Below are 21,504 nucleotides of genomic sequence, written 5' to 3'. Positions count from 1 at the left end.
TAGTAAACCCATTTGACAACACAGAAATGGCCAACTAAACACGGTTGGACATCACCTTGATCTAGCTGGACTGCCTAATCTTTGGTTATTTTTAATTCAGTTCAGTCCATACATGTCTAATACAAGGGAAAAAAACCAGTTTTCACTCAACAGCAAACAGGATGGACATTAAAAAGCTGAAATTTAATTGTGATGTGGGGCAGGAATGTTTTTTCCAAACTAGAATCAGGGGTGCATGCCACTTACTCTAACACAATCACTTGAAAAAGAAAACGTCTCAGACGAAGCTAACACACAGAAACATCTGCTAGTACTGTGCACCCGTGTCTGTTAGCTTTCCCACGTTGTACCTTTTTTAAAATGGAATTTTTGCTGTCGCTGTTTCCTCTTGTCCACTTCCTCCATTTTTCTCCAGCTCCCTTCCCTGCTGTCAATTGCAGGACCTTTCTTTTGACTGGGTGGCGCAGCCTTCTTTGAGGCCACTGTTTAGGGCACAAGTGCTATTAAAATGGTGCGACCAGTATATTCTCCAATTCCGAAAGGCGATACACATCATCTTCACAATGTGTCTCACCTTCATTAGACAAGAGGAACGGAAGTCCCAATAAGAAGACATCCCTCAAACCTGAATCTCTAAGCAGGAACAGTGCACTGCCGTACCCCAGACAGGTGCTTCTGGAGAACAAACACAAGATAATGTACCTCTCTTGGCTTTTCTCTTCCTCTTCATCTGAGTCTTTGTCAGAACCCTCCTGCTTTTTAATTTTCTTCTCCTTTTGCTTTGGTGTATTTTTTCTCCCCAGTAGTAGCTCATTCTCTTTTTTCTCTGCAGTTTCATAGTCATCATCTACATCCTTATTTTCTGAATCATTATCTTTTAATTTGTCTTCTGTTTTCTCTTCTTCAACTTCCTTTTTAATAGAATTTGCATCTCGAGCAATTCTCCTTCGTCCCTAGTAGAAGGGATAAAAGCTTTAAAATAGCTATCACTATGAACGGGTAAAAAGCAGAAAAATGTATCTTTTTCTTAAACCTTCACAACAACAACTAGTCTTCTTTCTGGTTTGAGACATGATAATGACAACCCATCAACTCTTGTGTACTATTCTCTTCCTCTCGAAAGCAAAAGAATAACCCATGTAAATCACTTATGTTCAGGTCTACTATGATCCTTGGCTACATACTATACAAAAAGTAAAAATATCTCCTTTATTCTCTAATTTTCACTTTTTTTTTTTTTTTGGTGAGAAAGATTAGCCCTGAGCTAACATCCACCACCAATCCTCCTCTTTTTGCTGAGGAAGTTTGGCCCTGAGCTAACATCCATGCCCATCTTCCTCTATTTTGTATGTGGGATGGCTGCCACAGCATGGCTTGATGAGTGGTGTGTTAGGTTCATGCCTGGGATCCGAGCCTGCAAACCCCAGCCACTGAAGCAGAGTATATGCACTCAACCACTACACCATTGGGCCAGCCCCTCATTTTTCATATTTTTGGACTACAATAAAAGTTTTAAAGGAACTATCTAAATGCCAATTTAACAAGTTAATAATAATAAATCAACCCCCTAAATTATAGACTCTAAAAGCTCTGTGGTCTCTAATTCTACTGTTTTTTGTTTTTTTGTGGGTTTTTTTGGCAAGGAAGAGTGGCCCTGAGCTAATGTCTGTGCCAATCTTCATCTGTTTTGTATGTGGGACGCCTCCACAGCATGGCTTGATGAGCAGTGCATAGGTCCGCATCCAGGATCTCAACTGGTGAATGCTGGGCCACTGAAGTGGAGCTCATGAACTTAACCACTATGCCACCAGGCTGGCCTCCTAATTCTACTGTTTTTAAAGAAAGAATTTACATTATCACTGTATTTCTGTGTGACTATATTTTAAAAGGACTGAATTGCATCAATGGCCACAAAGTGAGCTCATTTCTTTGAATAAGTATCTGGAGAGCTCAGTGGGCCAGCAGTAACTTATTCTACCCCTAGAAGCTTCTATCCCGCCTCTTGTTGCATGCTCAACTGATTGTCAAACTGGTGAGCCATTTCATTATCTCCTAAATTCTCCTTCAAGTCAACCTGTATGCCCTGGTAGGATTCTGCTCTACTTGGAATAAAGTGAGGATAAACAAAGAGCCAACAACTTAGGGAGCACTAGAATACTTCACAATTAATATCCCAGATAACAAATGTTTTCCCTAGCTCCTGAGTATGTGCACTATTTAACCTGCAAAGGTAGAAAAAGAAGGAACGTATTTTTCTTATCACAAAGAACTAGAATGTAGACCCCTCAAGGGCAGGGACCTTGTCTTCCTCACTCTGTCCCCTCAGGTCTAGACGTGCCTCATGCAGAGCAAGTGCTCTTTATGTATTTACAGGTAGACTAATGAGAGCAGCTGTTACCTATCAAAATTTAGGTCTGTGTACCTTTGTGCCAGAAAGTCCATTTCTAGAAGTCTGACCTCTATACTCAGATAAATGAGGAGGATATTTTACAAGCATATTTACTGCAGCACTTTCTGTAATTGGAAAGATTGGAGAAAATCTTGAGGAAGGCAAATTTCTGTACACTCACACTGTGCAGTGCTCCACAGGCGTTTTACATGAGATGAGGAAGGTCTTTGTGTAATGACAAGGAGGTGTGTCCACAATACATACAACGGGGATATTATTCAGTCTTAAACAGGGAGGACATTCAGGCAGTACACTCTTTGACATCAGTAATAAAAGAACCTTTTTGGACACCATGTCTCCTCAGACAAGGGAAACAACAGAAAGAATAAACAAACGGGACTTCATCAGACTAAAGAACTTCTTCAAGGCAAAGGACGACAGGATTGAAACAAAAAAACAACCCACTAACTGGGAAAAAATATTTGCAAGTCATACATCTGACAAAGGGTTAATATCCATAATATATAAAGAACTCACACAACTCAAAAACAAAAAATCCAACAACCCGATCAAAAAATGGGCAGGAGATATGAACAGACACTTCTCCAAAAAAGATACACAGATGGTCAAGAGGCACATGAAAAGATGTTCATCATCGCTGATCATCAGGGAAACACAAATCAAAACTACACTAAGATATCACCTTACACCTGTTAGAGTGGCAAAAATAACCAAAACAAAAAGTGACAAATGTTGGAGAGGTTGTGGAGAAAAAGGAACCCTCATACACTGTTGGTGGGAATGCAAATTGGTGCAGCTACTATGGAAAACAGTATGGAGATTCCTCAAAAAATTAAAAATAGAACTACCATATGACCCAGCTATCCCACTACTGGGTATTTATCCAAAGAGCTTGAAGTCAGCAATTCCAAAAGTTCCATGCACCCCAATGTTCACTGCAGCATTATTTACAATAGGCAAGACGCGGAAGCAACCTAAGTGCCCATCAACAGACGAATGGATAAAGAAGATGTGGTATATATATACAATGGAATACTGCTCAGCTGTAAAAAAGAACAAAATCACCCCATTTGCAACAACATGGATGGACCTTGAGGGTATTATGTTAAGTGAAATAAGCGAGATAGAGGAGGACAATTTCTGTAGGACTCAACTCATATGAGGAATTTAAAAATGCAGACAAAGAGAACAGATTAGTGGCTACTGGGGGAAAGGTGGGGTGGGGGGTGGGCACAAAGGGTGAAGTGGTGCACTTACAACACGACTGACAAACAATAATGTACAAGTGAAATTTCACAAGATTGTAACCTATCATTAACTCAATAAAAATTAAAAAAAAAAAAAAAGGGAGGACATTCTGACAGATATATGGATGAAACCTTGAAGATATTATGCTGAGTGAAATAAGCCAGTCACAAAAAGTCAAATACTGTGTAATTCCACTTATATGAGGTACCTGAGTAGTCAAATTCATAGTGACAAAGTAGAATGCTGGCTGCCAGAGGCTGGGGGAGAAAGGATTGGGGAGTTACTATATAATGGACACAGTTTCAGTTTTGCAAGATCATAAAAGTTCGGGAGATGGATGGTGGTGATGGTTGTACAACAATGTGAATGCAGTTAATGCCACTAAACTGTATACTTCAAAATGGTTAAGACGATAAATTTTATGTTATGTTTACTTACTACAATTTTTTTTTTCTGGTGAGGAAGACTGGCCATGAGCTAACATCTATTGCCAATCTTCCTCTTTTTTCTTGAGGAAGAGTAGCCTCTGAGCTAACAGCTATGCCCATCTTCCTCTATTTTGTATGTGGGACACCACCACAGCATGGCTTGATGAGCATTGCCAGGTCCATGCCTGGGATCCGAACCTGTGAACCCCAGGCTGCCGAAGTGGAGTGCATGAATTTAACCACTATGCCATCGGGGCAGCCCTTTACTACAATTTTTAAAAATTAAAAATGAAATACAAACTAAAAAAAGAAAAGAAACCAATTTGGATGTTTTATAAAATTCACTAGAAGATTCCATTTGCTAGATGAGAGTCAGAAGGGATTTAAAAAATTATTTCTGAGTAAATAAAAGAGAAGTTGATTTCACCTCCTCTTACACTAAAAATGATTTCACTAAAAAGTAAGACATTCTAGTAATGAACGTCTTTGACAGTGTGATCAATTTTCCTTCTCCTTCTAAACTTGAATTCTACTATGTAGATGTCATTCAACAGTGATCAAGCAGCGGAGGACCGTTCCTGCATGGGACTCACATGGTAATGGACAGGAAGAGTGGAGGTGGAAGAGAAAACCAGCGTGCACGTGACTAGAAAACCAGGCAGAGCGGGAAGCACTGCCACAAGCGCGGCAGAGTGACAGACAGCACAGCTCCCGCCCAGCTGCGGCACAGGTGTCATAAAGAGGAGAGTCGCCCTCTCAACAGCGATTTGGTAAGTCCTTACAGGTGCCAGGCGCTGTTCTAGATGCCTGGATCTGTCAACGAACAGGATAAATGCTCACGCCTGCCCTCACGGGATGTGAGTGTACAGAGTGGCGTAAGACAAACAACAAATAATAAACAGAATACATATGTAAATGACAGATAAAAAGAGCAATGTAGAGGGACTGCGAATGCCCAAGAGAGGAGGTAGGTTACAACTTTAGATGAGGTGACCAGGAGAGGCTTCAGTGAGGTAACGTTTTAGCAGAAGACTTGAAGGAAGTGAGTACTTGAGGCTGACCGGGGCACGGTCTGCAGGAAGAAGCAGTAATACGTGATATCTTTAGAGGAAGGGAGGTCAGCTAGCCTGGCTGAAGCATAACTAAATACCAGAAGATAAACTAGGTTCACTGGAGGTTTTCTGTGTATACCTGAAAATGTCCATAATAAAAAATTTAAAATAATGCATCAAATAAACCAGATAAAATTACTATTAACTACTTACCCTCGGAGATTTTAATTCTATTTCTTCTCTCTCACTTTCACTGTTTGAATCGATGTTTTCCTCGGGCTCACTCTTCACTTCTACTAAAGGCATTTCTTGATCTACTTTTAGAGCCTCTTCCATTGATTCTTCTAAGTCTTTTTTTTCCTCTTTTACTTTTGGTTCATGGTGGTGAATAGTTCTGAATTGAATATTTGCAGAACGGCAGTACTCCTCAAAACCATAGAGATACCTAAATAAACAATATTTCATTTTAAGAAAACTTAAGTCTTTACATTTAACTTGAATACTATATTATTAAACATATTATTTTTAAAAAGTAAAACTCAAGCCTTTTTTTTAAAAAAGTACTTTTTCTATGTTACTAATTTCTTGGTGTTTTACATAGGATTATAAACAGAAGTATTGATCACAAAATTTCTTCCTGAAAAATCTGAGCTTGTGATAACTGAGCAGAGCTATCATACTTTTGATATGAAGGTTGTTCACCACAAAAAATAAAGCTCTGTAAGATGTACCATCATTTCAGACTAGGAAGACTGCCTGCATCCCTGATTCTGAAAGGCAGATCAGGACAGCCTGGAAAATGGAGTAAAGCAGACCTGGTGCACTGCAATAACTTTCAATCACAAGTATCTATTAACCTCAATCTTTTTATACACTTTCGTTAACTTTAATGTTCTTTGATTGATGTGTTCTTATTTCATTGTTAACAAATTAAATGGAACATATTCCCTGTAAATATGCATTCTTTGATGAATAAACTGTTCTACTTACTTTCTATAAGCAGTTTTTACATTGTAGGAAGCAGCTGAATTCAAAATAGGAATGCCAAGGTCCATATAAATTTGCTTCCATACAGCACCACTATCAATCTGGAAAATTAAGTTTTTATTTGTTAACATTTGCAAAAGGAAATAATCTTCACACTAATATTCTATGTTCATTAAAGAAATGTGTTTATCACCTAAAGTGCATAGAACAGTGCAACATCAGATGACTTAACTTTTCATTCTGTGCTTACTTACATTGTCACAGCCACCTTGATGATAAACCAGTCTAAAGAGTTTGAAGAGATTGAGATCCTTATAGCCCAAAACAGGTGGTTTGTTGATTGGAGTACCTTTTTAATATCAGAGAGTAGAAAGAAAATGTTTATTCAAATGGAAAATACTAAGTTGAAAATAAAGCTATCAATTTCTAATTCCCCAAATTTCATTAATCAGAGGCATATATTTAAAGAACCTTAAACTATATAAGACAACACGAAAGATTCTCTATATTCTTTGTATAGCATTATGGTGGTCTTTAGATTTACTCCCACAACTGATAAAATCCCTCTCTAACTGCCACTAAATTGGGTAAAACTAAACTAAACCTTGGGAATGCAAGCAGGAGCCAGCAATGTTGCTGGTTCAACACGCCTGGGGAAGAACACACACAGTGGAGAGGGTACATTTTAGGCCATGGTCCCATTTTCACTGCTTTAATGCAAACGTTAGAACTGTAATCTGAAGGATGATTTCTGAAGGCCACAGAAGTCTGGGAACAATTTATCCGAGGATTTTTCCAGGACTACTGTAATCAAGAAGTGTGGTGACTTCTAAAGGTTGTACTTCTTCTAACTCTATTAGAAATCCTATTCTATTTAGATAGGGACCAATCTCCTACTATGTTTAACTTCTTGAGACCAAGGATCTGGCTAGTTTATTTGCCACAAAGACAGCATCAGCAATTAAATGTCGATTAACACTATGACCATGCACTTTCTATTACTGAAATATTATTATAATATTTTTTGGTTTTATAAGTCCCAAGGAAACTAAATTTAATTATACCAAAACTATTTTCCTATATATTTCTACTCCAAATAGATATTAATAGTTGTTTTTATTTCAAATACTTAACTATTGTCAGCTGTAACTGATTCTTAGGCTTTACTTGAAATCCAAATCCATAAACCCATGATTCTAACACAAATAATGCATAAACCTAGAATGTCAAACTCTAAAACAAATAACTACTTTTAAATAATGAGCATGAAAATACCTCTGTCTTCCATAAACTTATAAAGCTGTTGGAGGAAGTTGTCCCTCTCTTCAGGATCAAGTTCTTCCTCAGGCTGTAAAGGTAAGATATATAAATATATCGAACAATGAATAGCACAAGATACACTGTCTTTTTTGGTTGTTTTTTGTTTGGTGAACCCAATATAAGGGGCTAAAATTTCAATGAAGCTGGAAAATATGAATTCTCTCAAAATCCTACTCAAATCCAGATTTTAAGTTCTATTTTGATAGAGCTGATTAGATGCAACTGTCAAGATATACAATCTCTGCTCTTCGCCCCATTTATGACTCTAACCCTTCACTTGAGTATCATCATAGGGACTAAGATTAGCCACGAGGAAAAGGCTCAGGAATGGAGTGAGAATGCTTTCACCTTGTTGGTTTCTCTTTTTTTAAATTTATCAAAATACCATGCAGCCTGTACAAATATATTGATAGATGAGCACAATAATTACAAACATATTGTAAAAACAATCCAAATACAAACAATAAATTTTTGTTATTGTTGAATAAATAGAAACCAGAGGTTGCAGAGTCACACAGAAAAGCTTTTTTGTTTGGATAGCACAATATTTTAAAGAAATTTAAATGCACTTAAATGAGTCACATACACTCTCTTTTGTCCCAGACCCCACTACCCTCTCCGTGTATCACTAGCCTGCTTTTCTTATGTGCCTTTCTTGCATGGCCTCTGTAGTTGACTTTGCAACCCCTAAAAATAAGACAATGAACATTATTTCTTAGGTAAGGAAACTAGATACATAACTACTAATTTAGTTCCTCTGGGGGAAAAAAACAAATGCAACATTCATGTAAAAACAACTATTCCTACAAATACCTATTTAAGTGTTACTTTTTACTGATTATATAAATCTAATGATTTCTTCCTATACTGCCAAGATCTTGGCTCTAGTCAAACAAATGTATTATGGGTTTTAATAAAATATTTCCCTTTCTGACAGACTACTTATAAACTAATATTTGGGAAAATTCTTATTTAAAAGTTTAAAACTATGGAGAAACAAACAAAATACTGATAAGTATCTTTCACATAAATTATCACAATTTAATTTCAGAGTATTACTTTCCTATGTTCTAAAAGAAGAAATCAGATTTTTGTCTTTCAAAGCCATATTCAAAGCCAAAGCAACTGTAGGCAATAAATACCGAGTGTTCACAGTCCAGAGGGCAAAAGGCCCTTTAAAATTACGTATCCTTTAAGAATTTTTCTTCAAGTAATTTTATTGGGATCATAATGGTTTATAACATTGTGTAATTTTGGGTGTACATTATTATCAATTCCTTAATACACTTCATTGTGCTCAACCCCAGTAGTCCAATTTTTATCTATCACCATACATATGTGCTCCTTTATCCCTTTCGCCCACCTCCCCCAACCCCCTTCTCCTCTGGTAACCACTAATCTGTTCTCTTTATCCACGTATTTGTTATCTTCCACATGAGTGAAATCATGCAGTATTTGTCTTTTTCTGCTTATTTCGCTTAACATGATACCCTCAAGGTCCATCTACGTTGTTGCAAATGGGATGATTTTGTCCTTTTTTATGACTGAGTAGTATTCCAGTGTGTGTGTGTGTGTGTGTGTGTGTGTATACACACACCACATCTTCTTCATCCATTCATCTATGGATGGGCACTTGGGTCGCTTCCACATCTTGGCTATTGTGAATAATGCTGCATTGAACACAGGGGTGCATAAATCTCTTTGGATAATTGATTTCAAGTTTTTTGGATAAACACCCAGTAGTGGGATAGCTGGATTGTATGGAATTTCTATTTTTAATTTTTTTGGAAATCTCCATACTGTTTTCCATAGTGGCTGCACCAGTTTGCATTCCCACCAGCAGTGTATGAGGGTTCCCTTTCCTCCACATCCACTCCAACAAGTTTTGTTTTTTGTCTTGGTAATTATAGCCATTCTGACTGATGTAAGGTGACGCCTTATTGTAGTTTTGATTCCCATTTCCCTAACATTTAGTGAAGTTGAGCACTGTTTCATGTGTCTGTTGGCCATCTGTATACCTTCCTTGGAAAAATGTCTGTTCGTATCCTCTGTCCATGTTTTGATGGGTTTTTTTTTTTATTGAGTTGCATGAGTTCTTTATATATTTCGGAGATCAACCCCTTGTCTAATAAATGATTTGCAAGTATTTTCTCTCAGTTGGTGGGTTCTCTTTCTATTTTGTTCATGGCTTCCTTTGCTTTGCAGAAGCTTTTTAGTCTGATGTAATCCCATTTGTTAACTTTTTCTCTTGTTTCCCTTACCTGAGTAAATGTGGTATTCGAAAAGATGTGACTAAGAGCAATGTCAAAGAGTGGACTGCCTATATTTTCTTCTAGGAGTTTCATGGTTTCAGGTCTTACATTCAAATCTTTAATCCCTTTAGAGTTAATTTTTGTGTATGGTGCAAGATAATGGTCTACTTTCATTCTTTTGCATGTAGCTGTCTAGTATTCCCAGCACCATTTATTGAAGAGACTTTCCTTTCTCCATTGTATGTTCTTGGCTCCTTTGTCAAAGACTAACTGTCCATAGATGCGTGGTTTTATTTCGGAGCTTTCAATTCTGATCCATTGATATGTTTGTCTGTTTTTGTGCCAGTACCATGCTATTTTTTTAAATTTTTTATTGAGGAAGATTAGCCCCGAGCTAACATCTGCCACCAATCCTCCTCTTTTTTTGCTGAGGAAGACCGGCCCTGAGCTAACATCCGTGCCCATCGTCCTCTGCTTTATATGTGGGAGGCCTACCACAGCATGGCTCATCAAGCAGTGCCATGTCTGCACCTGGGATCTGGACCAGCAAACCCTGGGCCACCGAAGCGGAAGGTGCACGCTTAACCACTGCGCAACCAGGCCAGCCCCAGTACCATGCTGTTTTGATTACTATAGCTTTGTAGTTTGTTTTGAAGTCAGGGATTGTGATGCCTCCCGCTTTGTTCTTTTTTTCTGAGGAGTGCTTGGTTATCTGGGGTCTTTTGTTGTCCCAAATAAATTTTTGGATTCTTTAACCTATTTCTGTTTAGAATGTCATTGGGATTCTGATTGGGATTGCAGTGAATCTGTAGATTGCTTTAGGTAGTATGGACATTTTAACTACGTTTATTCTTCCGACCCATATGGAATATCTTTCCATTTCTTCATGTCTTTTTCAATTTCTTTCAATGACGTCTTATAGTTTTCAGTGTACACGTCTTTCACCTCTTTGGTTAAGTTTATTCCTAGGTATTTTATTTTTTTTGGTTGTGATTGTATTCTTTTTTGTTTTTGAGGAAGATTAGCCCTGAGCTAACTACTGTCAATCCTCCTCTTTTTGCTGAGGAAGACGGACCCTGGGCTAACATCCATGCCCATCTTCCTCTACTTTATAGGTGGGATGCCTACCACAGCATGGCTTTTACCAAGCGGGGCCATGTCCGCACCCGAGATCCGAACCAGCGAACCCTGGGCCGCCGAGAAGCAGAACGTGCCAACTTAACCGCTGCGCCACTGGACCGGGCCCGGGATTGTATTCTTCATTGTATCCTTTAAGAATTTTCATCATGGGGCTGGCCCGGTGGTGCAGCGGTTAAGTTGGCACATTCTGCTTCTCGGCGGCCCAGGGTTCGCTGGTTTGGATCCCAGGTGCAGACATGGCACTGCTTGGTAAAAGCCATGCTGTGGTAGGCATCCCACCTATAAAGTAGAGGAAGATGGGCATGGATGTTAGCCCAGGGCCCGTCTTCCTCAGCAAAAAGAGGAGGATTGGCAGTAGTTAGCTCAGGGCTAATCTTCCTCAAAAAAAAAAAAAGAATTTTCTATACAATAAAAAACCCCCAAGGCAATCCAGGGAAAGGCAGTAAGATCTTTCAGTACATTCACTCAGAATGATCTGTAACATTGGAGTACTTTCGGTTTACCAAATATAAAGAAACTTCAAAGTTCTACTAGGCCTCACAAATTAGCAATTTACAGAGCTAATAATCAGAGTTAACAGAAATCATTACTAATTCTCAAAACAAGAGATGGCAGGTTTTTCCCCATGTGAATTAGAAAATCTTGCTTTTACAAGGTTATCAAAACAACTGCCAATGAGTTAACTCAAGAAAAAAAGTAATCCAATAGCCCAAGAATCGTTTCAGGTATTAATTTTAAGGACTTCTAGTATGGGGGAAAGACCCCAAAATGCCTTATGACAGACTGGCTCTATGCTTTGCCTGTCCCTCATAATCACAATGTTCTCTCCTCAGATTAATGCCTCATTCCCAGTATTTATGATCTTACAGATTTCAGATAATTAGTAGCTCATATACGTAAAAACAATTTTTTAAAAAGGCACTGATTTGAAATCAAAGTTTCTTCCAAAAACAAGTAAACAAAAGGAATCCATCAACTGAAAATTAGGCATTTATTAAGGTTGTACCAAACATCTGATAAATTCTTAATAATTAAGAATATAGTTTTATAGATAAAAATTGGTGCTTTAAATACATTTGATTTAAAAGTTAGTGGATATCCAAGAGTGTAATAAGTTCCATGAGAAACTATGGCTATAAAATTCTAAGTTTAGGTGGTGTTATCAGGTGTAAAAACAAGACATAAATGAAGAAAGAATTCTACTTATAAAAAAATGCCTGCTTGAGAGGAAATGTACTTTCCACACACAAAAAGGAGGCTATAAACAAAGTTTAAATTTACCTGATAGTCCTTGCAAAAATTAAAATTGTTTAATCCCTTACAATAAGTAATTCTTCAAAATCTTTTTCTGCAAATAGCTGTGTTGTTAGTCACCTTGGAGTAAAACTGCATATGCTAGAAAATGCCTCCGACTAGAAGAGTCTGCCTTTGCAGCGGCTTTCTGTGGCAGCTCGGCCTTGCTGTCACAGTGTGCTTTCCCTGTTCACGGTATTTTCAGACCTATCGGGTCTCTCTCCTGGCCGACAGCCGGAAGGTGTTGCATCTCTGCAGGGTTTTAGAGCAGGAGAGGGTTGTAATGACGGGAGGGGGAGAGTCCACAAGACTGCCGGAGAGCCTTCTTCCCTTCACGTAGTAACGTGTGTGAAGAGTAATGAGGCAGCCCAGACAGGGAAGGGGGTTAGGGATACAGAAGAGGCATAAACATGAGCATGATTTCAAGAAACTTACAATTTTAGTTAGCATCAGTATATACTACCTAGTGTTATAAGTAGTTGCGTATCTATCTACACTACTAGATTATGAATTTTCTGACTTTGGAAATTATATCTTCAAATTCAATTTAAACATTTATTGATGGTTACTATGAGTCAGGGACTATGCAAAAGTACTGTGATTAAAATGAGAAGACATGGTACCTTCTACTTATGGCCCTCTGAGTCTGGCAGGGGGGTGCAGAAATGTTAAACAAGACAATTCCACACAATGTGGAGGTGCTGTAAAATATGTAAAAGAATACAAGAGGGGATGAATGTTTCTGCTGGAGATGGAGTGATGGTGGTAACACTGGGAAAGCCTCAAAATGTGGACAGTGAAGAGCCTGGGAGCTGGAGTCAACGGCATAAACATGAGGCTGGGGATCAGGAACGGACCTTGTAATGATGCGCAAGAGAATCGGAACTGGATGCTGCGGGCAGATGTGAGGTATGAGAGAGCTACAGAGGAATTAGAGCACATCTGTGTCTTTAAAAGTTCTCTGCCAAGACTGAGTCTGCTGGATCGGAAGGGAAAGGGAAGCTATGACAGTCCACAGGAGGGGGATCAATGCCTGACGCAGTCTGTCACCTGATGATGGAAAGAGGACACTTGCCCTGAAGGACGGAGACAGGGGGGTTAATGCTGACATTTCTCTTTACTTTAAGTCTCACTTAAGCTATTCATGTTTGTAGTCCTTAAAGTTCCAATACATTGTAAGTGCTTGCTAAGTTCTATGAGGTTAGAGACACGAGTATTTTGCTCAGAATTTTATCACCAATGACTGGCACTTAGTGTAGACACTCTATTATCATCTGAATGAAAACAATGTCCCTGAAAATGAATTAGGGAGAAGATATTCTTCAATTGTTTCACATTCACTGCGTTTCAGGGTTAACATTCACAGTAAGATGAATGCAATAGGAGTCAGAGAAAAAATAAGAATGGCTGAGGATATTCTTAAGTTACAGGTGGTTGTGGCACAATGACTTGCTGGCACTCACCTCATTCTTTTCCTAAATATATTATTCAGAAAATGAATGATTATTCACTGAGAAATGTCATAAACTCTAGTGAAGAATGAACTTTCTGCATTTTATTGCCATGGGAAATGAATATTTAATTTTTTTAATAAGATAATACCTTGTTTTGGCTGAGCTATTAACTTACCTAGCTAGCAACTCTACTAACCAGAAAACAAATTATGAAGGTGTACAGAAAGCGTCTAAACTGTCAAAATACATGTCAGAAAAAGATGAGGCCCTTCACAGACAGCCCCTTGGACCCATGTAACTCCTACAGAGTTCTAATGAGTGGTTGGGGATAATTTCTCAGCACATATCAGGTTAGAGCCATTAAAACTTTTTTTTTTGAGGGAAATTAGCCCTGAGCTACCATCTGCTGCGAATCCTCCTCTTTTTGCTGAGGAAGATTGGCCCTGAGCTAACATCCGTGCTCATTTTCCCTTATTTTATATGAGGGATGCCTGCCACAGCATGGCTTGACAAGCAGTGCACAGGTCCACACCCGGGGTCAGAACCGGTGAACCCTGGGCCACCGAAGTGGAATGTGCAAACTTAACCACCACGCCACAGGGCTGGCCCCAAAAACTGACATTTTGAGAGTGGAGAAGGGTGTAACTAAACTTGACCTTTGTGCTTTCCCTGTAGTGTCTATTGTATGTGAAGGTACACATCTTTTTTTGATGGGTATCTCAGCTCACATGAACTCCTACAGGTATCCTTAATAAGTTATTAATGATTATACAACAACCTCCTTTTTTTTTTTTTTTTTTTTCAGTATTCCAGTATACCATGCTTATTTTTCAAAACCCAAATACTGTTTTTGTGAATTAACATTATTTGGGCCAAGGGGAGCTTCACTCACCCTTCACGCTGCTGTCTGCAGGCCTTGCCTGGTCCTCCTCCTCGGCTCTCCTCCTCACCCCGTCCCTGGGACTCCTCCGTCACAGGCCCTCTCAGCTCCTCCCTCCATCTCCTGTCCCCGCCCGACCCCTCTGAAGAAAGAGGCTGAGCCTGGCGCCCTCTGAATGGGCAGATGCCTGGTGGAGACGAGGAGGTATTAGGACGGGGCCCTGAAAGCTGCACTCTGGGGAGCGAAGCACTGCAGGACACACATCACAGGTGGCAGCTCTGAGGGCACCTCTGGGCTTGAGGAGGGACGTGAAAGAAGCAGCAATACCAGTAGCTGCTTATGCTTTTTTGTATATAATTTTAAATTCGAAACATATTAAATAGCCTCACTGATTTTTTGAAACTGTGAATTAAATTCCAGAACAACTTACTACAGTTAACCCATAGAACGTTTCTAAGTCGTATCCAACCACTTTAATTCAGACAGAGCTCTTTCTGTTCCTGCATAGAAGTCAGTTGGCTTCTTTAAATCTCAGCTATTGTTTATTATTTTCAAAGTTTTTTAAACTTTCATTTTATTTTCCCTATAATATTTAATACTGACAAAGGGAATGGGCAGCACAAAGGCAATACTCAACGCAATAAACCTGACAGCTCAACAAGCAGCGTCTGACCAACGTCTTGGTGGTGGCGGGGAGCTATCAGAAGTTCTATGTTGCTGGAGCATAGTGGAGGGGAGAACAAAAAGGTGGGTATAGGTCAAATTATGAACTCAGGGCCAGACTTCCAAAGCACTATGATAAAAGACCTAGACTTCATCCTATAGGTGCTGAAAGCCATTACAGGGTTTCCATAATGTTTTAGAAAGATGTCTATGGACAATGGATTGGAGGGGAAAAGACCAGTCAGAAGACCCATAAAATAAGTGCGACAAGATACGAAGGAGAAGTAGTATTAGTCAAGAACTCTTATTGCAAGTGACAGAAAACTATCCCAAACTAGCTTAAGCTGAAAAGAATTAATTTATAAATTCACAGAATATTATAAGGAAATGCAAATGCTTAGAATACACAGCCTGAGAAAAGAAATCTATTACGAAGTGAAGTTAGATACCTTATGCTAGGTTCCTTCCAAAGTGAACTTTCTGGAACCTTACAACAAATCTTCCAACACTTGGTTTCAAACAGCAATTTGTTAGGATAATTGCATAGCCCATAGTCATTTATTTATTCAGAAACTATTTAATAAAGGTTTAACATGAGCCAAGCTCTGTGTTGCTAGCTGGCAGATATTTATACTGGTTGTAAAAGGAAAAAGCAAACACAAAAAACCTGACATCCTCTGCTTTCAGAGACCTTACAGTCTAGAGGAAGAAAGAAAATTTATTTAAAAGTCTGTGAAACCTCCTGTAACCTCTCTAAGCCTGTTTCTTCACATATAAAAATTTCTATTGAGGATTAAACAGTCGTACTTTAAAAAAACACTAAGTCTCCAAGAATAAACTGAGAAGACTATTTGGTGTGGTCACCTCTCACTTGTTTATATCTTCTACAAAAGCTGAATACTTTAGCTGCGGTACGATGAAAGGTACATATTACTGATGATGTATGCTCTGGGACAATAGATATATTTTCTTGTCACAACACCTCAGTGAAATATGCAAATGAAAACCAAAATTTAAAATGAAAACTTTAAGTTAAACTGAATTTAAATTTAAAAAGAAAAAGAAAAAAATCACAGTACTAGGTTTGGTAACTCATGTGATCCATTGGTCAAAATGACTCCCTAGGGTAACAAAAGGTCCTGCCCCAAACAGAATTCTGAAGAATTGCCCAGAAATTTATCATACGTAAAAATGACAGCTGACAAAACAGACTTTAGAAGAAAGGAAATAGAAAAATTCACAATCTTAATAGGAGTAGGTCATTTACTATAAGGGATTGTATTAAAAGAATAATTAAATCTTGAGTAAGTACAAGGATAAGTAATGTCCAGTAAGTATACTACTTCTTAAAGGGGTGTTATTAAGCAATATGTTTTAGAAATGTTTCAACACAAAAGAACAAAAACTACAACCACTTTTGTGCCCTAAAATTAATTTATTCCAAGAGGAATCATATTTATATTTCTAGCTTCAAAGAATCTACTCAGAAGCGGTACAGAGAATAGACTGGAGGAGGGCAGGCATGGGCATGGGAAGAACGGGTTGCTAGTGCATTAGTCCCGGCAAAAGAGAACAGTGGTGTGGACTACGGGAGCAGAGAGTAGAAACTGAGGGAAGGGGGCAAATTTGAGAGCTATCAAGTAGGAAGAAGAGACGGGATTTGGTGTCTCATTGGATAGAGGAGCAAGAGGGAGAGGATCAAGGGGACTTCCATGTATCTGGCTTGGGCAATTGGGCAGATGACGCTTCTATTCAAATGAATCAGGGACAAGTGGGGAAAGAATAGGTTTGAGGCAAAGATAAGTATAGTCTTGAACATAGTGAGTTAGTACTTACAAAACAAGAAGAAATCTTCATTGGCAGTTCAATATAAATATCTGAAGCTAAGAAGAGACATCTTTGATACACATACAGATTTGGAATTACTACATCATTTAGTTAGGAAATAAAACAGAAAAAATGTAATGTCATGGATGGACGTCAGGAGATTTAAGAAGGTAGGCATGTCAAAGATGCTGACTCTTACTAAGGAGTCAAATGAGATCAAAACAAAAATCTGTTGGATTTAGCACAAAAATTTGTTATAGCCCACTGGTGACCTGAGTAAAGTTGTTTTAGCTGAGGTAGGAGGACAAGACACACTGCAGTGAATTAAGAGTGAACGAGAGGTTAGGAAACAGAATGGTATATATGGCTCTGAGCAATCTGGCCACAACAGGGAGGATGGAGGGCAGTATCTAGAGGGCTTGTGAGAAAGTTGGTGGAAGGAATCTGGACAGGTCGCCAAAAGGTTGGCAGAGATATGAACGTGTTTTTAAAAGCTGATGAGAAGGATACAACAGAAAGTAACATGTTAAAGATGCTGAAAAGAAAACAGATAGTTCCTAGTCTAAGACAAGGAAGAAGGGAATGAGATCCAGAGCATAAATGGAGGGCCTGTCTTATGGAGGAGGACAACACATCATCAATTGTACCTTGGGGAAGGAGAGCAGGCAGGTGAGGTTTAGAGCATGCTCCCATGTGAAGCTCCTAGTTTCTTTCTGAAGTTGGAGTGGAGTGAGGATAAACTTGTTGGTTTAATGGAGGAGACAATGATTTGATTACAGAAACTGGGAATTAACCAAGAGTGTTAGAGGCCCAGCGAAACCGGTAATCACAAAATGTAGAATGGTACCATTCCTCCCTGTTGTATACACTTACAACAGAAAATTTCAGGGATCACATAAGATATTACGATATATTCATTATGTGGTGAGACACTGTTGTATAATTTCAGAAAACAGTTTAACAACAACCTGCATAAAACAAATTACATATGACTCTTGTGTTACATCAAAGTTAACCGAGACTAGCCATTTTTCCCCCATTTGGAAGGGTACACACATTCTACTTTTAATCATCAAGCTGTGGTTTGGATGCTATCATATCTAAAGCTTTAAAATCAGTCAACCCTCTCACATACAACCACAACTATAAAATACTTTGATATAAGAAGATTTTTTTGTAAATACACAAAAATGTAGCTGTATTTGTGTGTACAAATGTGCAATCCGCGTTAATCTGAGTAGGTCATCCTAATTTGTTTAGAGTCTTATGCTAACTGTGAAGAAAGGTTTTGCTAAATACATTAGGTCATTGTTGTTTGCTTGTTTAATAAGCTAAACGAATAGTTGAGCAAAGAAGTTACTATACTTGAATGTAAGCCAGAGTCTCAATTGTTCATTGAAGGTTTGCTTTACAGGCTTGCTTAGAAACGCTCGATTGGCAGCTGGAGTTACTAGATATACCTACAATATTAATATTACCTTTAAAGTTTTCTTTAAATTTTATTGACTTAGCATGATTTTCCTGAATTATCAAGCATTTACTGTAGGTTTATACCCAAAGCGATCCCAAATGATCACTAACAAATGCTGTTACAATTGAGCTACAGAAATCTTGGCACAAATACACACAATTATTTAACACTTGATTTAAACATAAAAAAAAAATTCAGGTTTCCATGAATAAGAAAACTCAAGCATTTATGATTTTTATCCGAGTATATAATCCTGGGCATTAAACGTAAGAGTGATCCCTATAAAATTCAAAGATTGGAGAAAAGGGCATCAATACTTCTAAACAGAAAAGAGCATTTCTTATAAAAATTCACTAAATTCTAATTTTTATTACTAAATTCGAAATTAGAGGAGATTTCTGAAAGGGCCCAACATATAAGCCTACCTATGGCAAACTAAAAGGACAAAAGGTAAGACGGGCCCAATCCCCTTCTGACAGTCAGTCTTCGAAATATTCCCCTCTCTATTTTACCCTTTGACAGCTCTCCTACATTCAGACAAAGTGAATGCACATCAGGAGTAAACCAATAACTGACATCATTACTTGTGTTTACGTGGACTTCTCAATTTCAAAGCTCAAAAGGAAATTCAGCAATATCTTTTCTAATACAAAATTTTCTTAACCAAAGACATTTAAGTAATACCCACAAAAATATTCTCCAGGGCTTTTTTCCAATATAATTACCAATGAGTTAAAATTTAAAGTCATCAATATAGATAGGATCTACTTCCTACTAGACTCTTAAGTCTTTTCCTACCCAGTAACAGTATGAAATATATTTCTTGTGCTCGAATCCTGAACTACCAATGCTTAGGAATTCAAAATAATATTAAGTAAAAAAGATGCTCCTCTACGGTAAAGCCATGGAATCTCAAATCTCCTTATTAAGGCTATGTTAGGGTACCCAAAGCATCAAATATACAATGTCCACTGCCCATTAACACTGCAGAAGTATCTAACACTTGTATGATTCTACTGCATAAAATTTACAAACACCAATGACAGGCTAAAGTACTGTTATAGTGATTCACAGAATGCTATAAAAGATCTTTTTGATCACTGTGAAGCAACAATAAATCTTCATGAAAAGCACAGCATAATTATACTTCGGGAAGAATACGGTCTGTAATGTAATACTACAGCTTAGCCTCCCTTGTGCAGTAAAGGCCTGTAATGACTAAGACAGGTAGGCCCCGGTTTATTAGACTTTAATTCATTTTATACCATACTTATTTTTTCCCCCTTTGCTATATACAGATTAGACTGCTTTTCGGTTTATCAATATATTAAATTTTTAAAAATTACTATTCAAGACAAGTTGGAATGATTCAGCAACTAAACCTTAAATCCAACAGCAAGAAATGCAGCTGATTATTTTTTCTAAAGCAACCAAAATCTCACTTACAACCATCTATCTACCTGCATGGCCAGAGAAAATGAGGAATTCATTTCTATCAAGGAATTCAATAAAGTATGTGCTATGAAACTGGCAATCTGAAAAATAATTTAAAATAATAATCATATAAACCAGTGCCTAAATTTTATAATTTTGCTTTTATTTTTCAGTAGATGAAAAGCATCCTGGTTCACTTAATTTTAACAGGTTCATAACTTAACTAATACATTTTAAGAAGACACTATCCTTACAAAGGTCCTTACCTTTTTAAATTTCTTTACTTATTACCTGCAAACAATAGGTAACAGAGCTTGCCTTTGCTCTTCATTCCTTTTTTTACGAATGTTTACTCACAGCTTGAATAAAACATTATGATTTTTATGCAATTAATAGCTGTAATAAGAACATTTACTATTTACTATTATATAGCTATCTTCTCTAACCTTACTATAAAGCTCTTTTTACCCTCTTTGTTTAAAATTTCAGGGGTGTTTTGGGGGGTGGGGAGTAAGGAAAATGCATTCTGAGAGGGACACCAATTAAAAGTATTAAAAAAATGTCAATTTGTCAATATATTTGTCAATATAAGATCCTAACTGTTAATTTAAAAAAAAAAAAGCAAAACCAGACTGCAACAGTTCACACCCTAAAAATGTGGCCTATTTACCCTGAAAACATATAATCTATAAATAAATACAGATAAAATACAAATATCACATTTAATATTTAGACTTTAAGTCCTGAATTTTGCCAAACTGTCTCATTATCATTTTCATTTCAAAATCTATCTTATGTTTCAGAAAAACAGGCTTTATCCTCTGACACTCTAAAAATAGACTCCTACTGTCTCTTGTACAAGAAACAATTACGCTTGGTTACGAGTTCTACCATATTAGCCACATCATCAATATCTAAAATTCTTATTTAACCCGATTTTTGGCAATCAAAATGGTAACTAAATATTAAAAAAATCTTACCTATATGCTGCATTTTCTTTCAAATGCAAAATGGTTAGATTCCCCTTCTACTTAATCAGTACAGTGTCTGAACATTTTTCAGTCTGACTTGCAAATATTTGCTTTCCCTCTCAGGGCATAGCATCCGCAGGGTTATACAGCACTACTTACATTCTCTTCCACATAAAAATCAGACATTACATGAAAGGAAAAGAAAGACAGCCCATTTCAAAGCATCTGGCAAACCTCCATTGGCAACCTGCCAAGCCTCTGCTAAACCTTCCTGTCTTTCCGAGCATGCTCACTTAAAACCAACAGCACGTTACTATGGCAACTCTGTAGGCAGCCTGTAAGTATGAACCGCCATTCTGATTTCAGAGTGCAAAAACCAAATACTGCAGAGGAAGTAAAAGGAAAGAAATACTGTATGCCCTTCATCATATACAAGTATACTTGCTGTATTTCATAAATTCATATTTGTATATGTAAAACAGAAACAAACATTCCACATTTTCCAAGCAAATACTTTTTATGCTCAAATAGATCTGCTTTTTCAATAAACTCATTCTCTTTGTCTGCCGCTAAGCTCCTTTACCTCATAAGAACCAAAAATATACTGGACAATTTATCCACTTGACAAAACATTGCTGAATAAATAGACAACAATATTCATGTAAGCAATTACG

The 21,504-nt window shown here is 37.7% G+C and overlaps 1 protein-coding gene across 8 annotated transcripts in view; it reads right to left on the bottom strand.

Annotated features, from left to right (window-relative positions):
* Positions 1–21,504, bottom strand: part of ARID4A (AT-rich interaction domain 4A) — a 68,216-nt gene that overhangs the window by 20,977 nt on the left and 25,735 nt on the right. For all 8 annotated transcript variants that reach the window (XR_011432147.1, XM_023627800.2, XM_023627802.2 and 5 more), the window contains 5 exons: positions 7,401–7,473; positions 6,380–6,474; positions 6,129–6,226; positions 5,352–5,583; positions 703–953 (listed from right to left, as the gene is read on the bottom strand). Coding sequence is in view for 7 of the 8 variants with exons in the window: in XM_023627800.2 (XP_023483568.1) it covers positions 703–953; positions 5,352–5,583; positions 6,129–6,226; positions 6,380–6,474; positions 7,401–7,473 (749 nt within the window). In the remaining variant the exon portion in view is untranslated. The remainder of the gene's footprint in view (positions 1–702; positions 954–5,351; positions 5,584–6,128; positions 6,227–6,379; positions 6,475–7,400; positions 7,474–21,504) is intronic.

Source organism: Equus caballus, chromosome 24, assembly GCF_041296265.1.
Source record: "Equus caballus isolate H_3958 breed thoroughbred chromosome 24, TB-T2T, whole genome shotgun sequence".
Lineage (NCBI taxonomy): Eukaryota > Metazoa > Chordata > Mammalia > Perissodactyla > Equidae > Equus > Equus caballus.
The sequence above is the reverse complement of the archived record's forward strand: the minus strand, read 5'-3'. Positions and strand labels throughout refer to the sequence as shown.